This window comes from Orycteropus afer, unplaced genomic scaffold, assembly GCF_000298275.1.
Source record: "Orycteropus afer afer isolate SDZICR_OR568_19922 unplaced genomic scaffold, OryAfe1.0 scaffold00130, whole genome shotgun sequence".
NCBI lineage: Eukaryota > Metazoa > Chordata > Mammalia > Tubulidentata > Orycteropodidae > Orycteropus > Orycteropus afer.
Window position 1 is genome coordinate 3,997,359 of NW_006921717.1, and position 5,351 is coordinate 4,002,709.

At 59.7% G+C, this 5,351-nt stretch overlaps 1 protein-coding gene across 1 annotated transcript in view; it reads right to left on the reverse strand.

Annotated features, from left to right (window-relative positions):
- CAPN1 (calpain 1) overlaps positions 1–5,351 on the reverse strand; it is a 32,273-nt gene continuing 26,922 nt past the window's right edge. Inside the window, exons 13-21 of the mRNA XM_007944778.1 lie at positions 4,893–4,932; positions 4,100–4,165; positions 3,961–4,018; positions 3,024–3,088; positions 2,542–2,610; positions 2,270–2,348; positions 717–833; positions 331–389; positions 1–27 (exon numbers count right to left, since the gene is read on the reverse strand). Of these exons, the coding sequence (XP_007942969.1) occupies positions 1–27; positions 331–389; positions 717–833; positions 2,270–2,348; positions 2,542–2,610; positions 3,024–3,088; positions 3,961–4,018; positions 4,100–4,165; positions 4,893–4,932 (580 nt within the window). The remainder of the gene's footprint in view (positions 28–330; positions 390–716; positions 834–2,269; positions 2,349–2,541; positions 2,611–3,023; positions 3,089–3,960; positions 4,019–4,099; positions 4,166–4,892; positions 4,933–5,351) is intronic.

The window sequence follows — 5,351 nt, forward strand, 5'->3', positions numbered from 1 at the left end:
TCATGCAAACATGGTCAGCTGCAACCACTAAAGGGAAGAGACACAGAGTGGAGAGAGGTCAGCTGGGGGCAGCAGTAATGAGCTGGTCCTGCCTCCCGGGTCCCCAAGTCTACCTCCCAGCCCCACAGCTCAGGAGCCCAGGTCTACCGTCTTACTCCCTGGAGACCAGGCTCTGGGCTCCCACAGAGGCCACCAGGGCCTGGCCCTCCCCTCCCAGAGCCCCGACAACCCACCCCGTCCTTCCGGGATGCACAGCCCCTGCCTAAGCTCAGGTCAGGTAAGCAAGCTCAGCAGCCCGAGGAGCGTCCACAGCTCCCAGGAGGGTCCCACCTTAAACAGGTCAAAGGTCACGACTCCATCCAGATCTGTGTCCAGGGTTTTGAAAAATCCTTTGTGTTCAAGACAAGAGGGTGTGAAGCTGAGAGTCAGTGGGGGCACTCCTGGAAGGCCGGGACTGCCCCCTCACCTGTGTCTCTGTCCCCGCCACCTTCCCAACACCCTCCAGCTCATTCACCCCTCGGAGCCTGGAGGAGGCTCACCCCACTACCTGAGAGCCCCCTTCAGGTCCCCACCCCACTCCCTACTTCCCAGCACCAGCCTTCAAGTTTCCACACAGCAGCCTCCAGGGCTGTGCTAAGCCAGTTGTCCTTTCACCCGCTCTCGTGGGGTGCTTTGGGACAGAGCGAGAGGGTGGGTGTCCGCGGACGGATGCTTACGGAACATGGTCTCCAGGCGCACCAGGCAGCACACGAAGTTGTCAAAGTCCACAGCCAGGTCGGGCTCCGAGTAGCGGGTGATGATGAGCTCGTACAGTTTCTTGTTGAGCTTGAAGCCTGAGGGGTGGGGCGGGGCACAGCCATGGAGGGTGGTGAGGGTGGGGGTTGTGGGGGGGAGGAGATGGGGGGAGCAGTCCCAGCCCCAGAGGGAGCCCCAGAGAATTGGATGCTGGCCTAAGAGGCCCAGGGATCCGCTTCCTGTTTGTTCTGAATGCCAAGGCCTTGGCCTTGAATGGGCCTATGTGGGTGAGCCCTGACTTCTCTCACTTGGATTCTGGAGCCCAGCTCCACTTCTCTAGGCTGTGTGGCCTGAGGCCAGTCCCTGTCCTTCTTGAGCCTCACTTTTCTCATGTGCACAGTGGGGATGAGGACACTTCGTCTCCTTTGGCGGTTATGAGGATGAAAGGAAAGAATGCCAGGAAGGCACTTGGGACCCTATGGTGCTCAGTAAGGCTGGGAGAGAGGCAAAAGCAGGTGGCTGTTACCACATCACCACCGTCACCACCACCACCACCATCACCATCACCACCACCACCACCACCACGACCATTATCACTGTTATCACCACTGTTGACTGTCACCACCATCACCACCACCCTGACCATCACCACCACAACCATCACCACCACCCTGACCATCACCACCACGACCATTATCACTGTCACCACCATCACCACCACGATCATTATCACTGTTGTGGTACTTCAGTTTGTGTGTCAACTTGGCTGGGCCTGGTTGAGTGGCTGGGCAGCTAGTGGTAGTATTCCCCATGTTGAGACTGGTAATCAACTCCATGGTGGAATCTACCATGAGCAGCTGAGTAGCTGCCTTAGGGATGTGGTCTGCTTCCTGTATATAAGCAGAACCCTTGGGGAACGGTCTCTAGCTTGTGGCACGCTTGGACCCTGCATGTAGCCGTGTTGTTGCTCAGCAGCCTGCCATGCTCTACCAATCTTGGGACGTACAATGGACGTAAATTAACGGCCTGCCATGTGGTTTGGTAACATTAGGACTGTGTCTTTTTACTTGTCAACCTTGGGCTTCTCAGCCTCAGCAGCCAGCAGCTGTCTGAGGGAAGAAATGCCTCTAGCTCCAGTGGGCTAGGGGCTGGAGGCAGAGCTGGACCCCAAGGTTGAGGGGCTTTCACCCAGCCCCTAGAGCCTGGCACTTTGAACTTGGACTTAAAGCCTCCAAACTGTAAGAGAATAACTCCTGTTTGTTAAGACCATCCCATTTGTGGTATATTCTTCTCAGAGTGGCTCTAGGGAACCAGAACAACTATCACCACTGTCACCACCACTGTGACCATCACCACCCTCACCACCACCGTAACCATTATCGCCATCACCACTGTCACCGTCACCATCACCCCCAGGGACGAGGGTGAATGAGCATGGGTCACTGCCTTGTGTGGCTGTCAGGGAAGTGGCTTGGGGACAGCATGAGGCACTGCTGCCCGGGCCCACAGGTGCCACCACCCCCTTGGGTCTCACCTGCCGATTCGATGGCCATCCGCATCTCATAGGCACTCATGCTGCCCGACTTGTCCAGGTCAAACTTTCGGAAGATGGCCTGGGGTGGGGGCAGAGATTAGAGTCAGACAGAGGCATCAGGCCTTCCTGCCGCTCTCAGGTTGTTGAGGGAGGAGGTGGGTCAGGGTGGGATGGGGTCTGGTCCTCACAGCCCACCTGGGGGCTGCAGCCCTGGCTACCCAGTGAAGCTGAGGCTGTGAGGTGGAAGGGCTCCAGCCGCCGGGCCCACCTACCAGGTAATTCCGGATTCGGTTCCAGAGAATGTTGAACTCCACCAGGCCCAGCTTCCCATTGCCGTCGCGCTGGGGGCCGTCAAGAAGGCAACCCTGCAGCTTAGACCAGAGTGGGGGGGGAGCAGGCCCGAGGAGAGAAGCAAAGATGACTCGGAGAGGAGGGGAGAGGAGAAAAGGGGTTGCAAGAGCCCCCCACAGCCAGGCTGCCTCGTTCTGCGTCGGGGGTTAGTGGGGTGGGCTGGAGAGGGGTGCAGAAACAGCACCAGCCTTAGGCCCCCTGTCCTGCCTCTACCTCTCATTTGGTGCGAGGCCCATGCCTCAGTTTTCCCCTCCCAGTCAATGGGCAGAGCCTAGGCTGGTGTCTCAACACCCACAAAGCTTTGTCCATTCCTGTGCCCGGGACAGCTCCCCCAGGGCCCTTCCCAGGCCAACATCCCCCCTCCGAGACACCACTTGGAGGGCACTGGCAACCACAAGGATACATCCATGAGGTTCACCATGCTGCGGCACGACTCCAGGCTGAAGCCCTTGGTCCGCAGGTCTTTGTCTGCAAGAAAAACCAGGTCCAACAACTCCTGTGCTTGCCCCCGTCCAGGGGCACCGGGCGGGACAGGGGTCAACTGGCGAGAGTCCTGCCTCGGGAGTGTAAAATCTAGCAGAGGGAGTGGGCACTATCGTTTTCTCAACTGTCAGAACACAGCGGGGTGGCATTTCAGCAATCAAGGCAGGCCTCCCAACAGCCCCGCCACCACCCAGCACCACTGTTATCAGGTGCCTGGTCCTGCAGCGTCCTCACAGCCGTTGCTACTCGAGCCCATCACTGCAGCCCCTGTGTCCCTCTGTCTCACTCAGGGTCTTCCTCTTTCTCACTGACCCTCCACCACCATTAGAACAAAGGGAAACGGAACATACGCAGAACTTAAAGGAATGTAACGGACACAAAGGCGGGCCTTGGGATCAGGACTTGCTTCTGGCTCTGAGGGTGGGGAGGCTCTCATGAGGGGTGGTGGGCCAGGGAGGAGGAAGGCCGGGAGGCAGGGTCTTCAGCGGGCACACAGGGCAACAAAGCCAGCCAAGCTCTGCCCCCCCAGGCCTGGCCTGGAGCTGCATCTTTGCAGAAAGGAGCCTTTTTCTTTGCCCAAAGGTGTCATCCATTGGCTAAGCCATGAGCCTGCAGGGCGTGCTACCCCGATAGGCCCACTGCCCTTCACCCCAAGGCAGTAACTTAGGCCCAGAGAGCAGGGTTCTAGCAACATGGCAGGTGTTGGGAAGGAAAGTGGGAGCGAGTGGGGCACCAAAAGGCATGGAGCTCCTCCTCCACACAGGCCAGGAGGTCGGGTTCAGCACCACTGGGGCAGCACAGGCCCGGATCCGGCGCGTGGGGGAAATGGGGGTGGGCAGCAGCTGCTGGGGTCTCACGTTTGCTAATGATCCTGTTGAGGATGGTCTGCAGCTCCTTGACGCTGATCTCCATGTCCTGGGAAAGAGGGAGGATAGCACCCGTCCTGGGAAGGGCCGCTCCCCGGGACCTAGCCGCCCCCGCCACACCCCAACCTACCGCCCCTGCCAGCTGCCTGAAGAGGGCTTTGAAGTTCTCGTCAATCTCCTCTTCTGAGAGCACTTGCTGGACCGAGAGGAATGGAGAGCAGGTAAGGGGCGCCCAGCCCTACCCCAGCACCTGGAGCTGGGGCTGCACCCCCTCAAGTAGCTACACATCGATTCACCACGAAACCCCAATCTTCTAATCTGTAAAATTCGGATCCAGTCCCAGCTCTGTCCCGACCCCGAGACTCCTGGGATCTAATTGAGAGGGTAGAGTAGAGCTCAGTGATGAATGGTGAGTGTTTGGGTCTTTGCTGTGCAACCTTGGGCAGGTTCTTTGACCTCTCTGAACTTGTTTCTCCTTTGTAGGAAGATGCTGATAGCACCCTGGTGGGGTGGTTATGGGAGGGAAAGTGCTGAGCGCAGACCCGGCACAGCGTGGGCGAGCCGTCAGGAGACTGTGCCCCGTGACAGCCACAAAGCCCTTCACAAATTGTGAAATGCTGGGCAGATGACAGCTGCCATCAAACTGATCCCAAATCACGGTGACTCCATGTGGCTCAGAGTAGAACCGTGTTCCACGGAGTTTTCAGTGGCTGAGTTTTTGGAAGTAACTGCCAGGTCTTTCTCTCCCAAGGGCCTCTGGGTGGGCTCAAACCTCTAACCTTTCAGTTAGCGACCGAGCACGTAGACCTCTGCACCAACAACAGCATTTTACTCTTACTACGCGTTCTAGGAGGGGCTCTGATGGTGCCCATCACATCCCCTGGTGGCACGGGGTGAGGGAGGGAGGGCAGAGAGCCATGTACCTCATCAGGGAGTGTGGCCTGGACCTGGTCATCCAGCTCTCTGCAGAGAGTAGGAGAAGGAAGGGCCAGTCAGAGACGGAGGGGCTGGAGGCTGGGGGAGGAGCGCAGGAGGGGCGAGGCCTGGAAGGGGGCAGGCTGGGCTGCGGGGGGCAGGCTGGGCTGCGGGGGGCAGGCTGAGCTGCAGGGCTCTTGGACTAGGGCTGCAGGGGACAGGCTGGGCTGCGGCGGGCAAGCTGGGCTGCAGGGGGCAGGCTGCGCTGCGGGGGTCAGGCTGGGCTGCGGGGGGCAGGGTGGGCTGCAGGGCTCTTGGACTAGGGCTGCAGGGGGCAGGCTGGGCTGCAGGGGGCAGGCTGGGCTGCGGGGGGCAGGCTGGGCTGCGGGGGGCAGGCTGGGCTGCAGGGCTCTTGGACTAGGGCTGCAGGGGGCAGGCTGGGCTGCGGGGGGCAGGCTGGGCTGCGG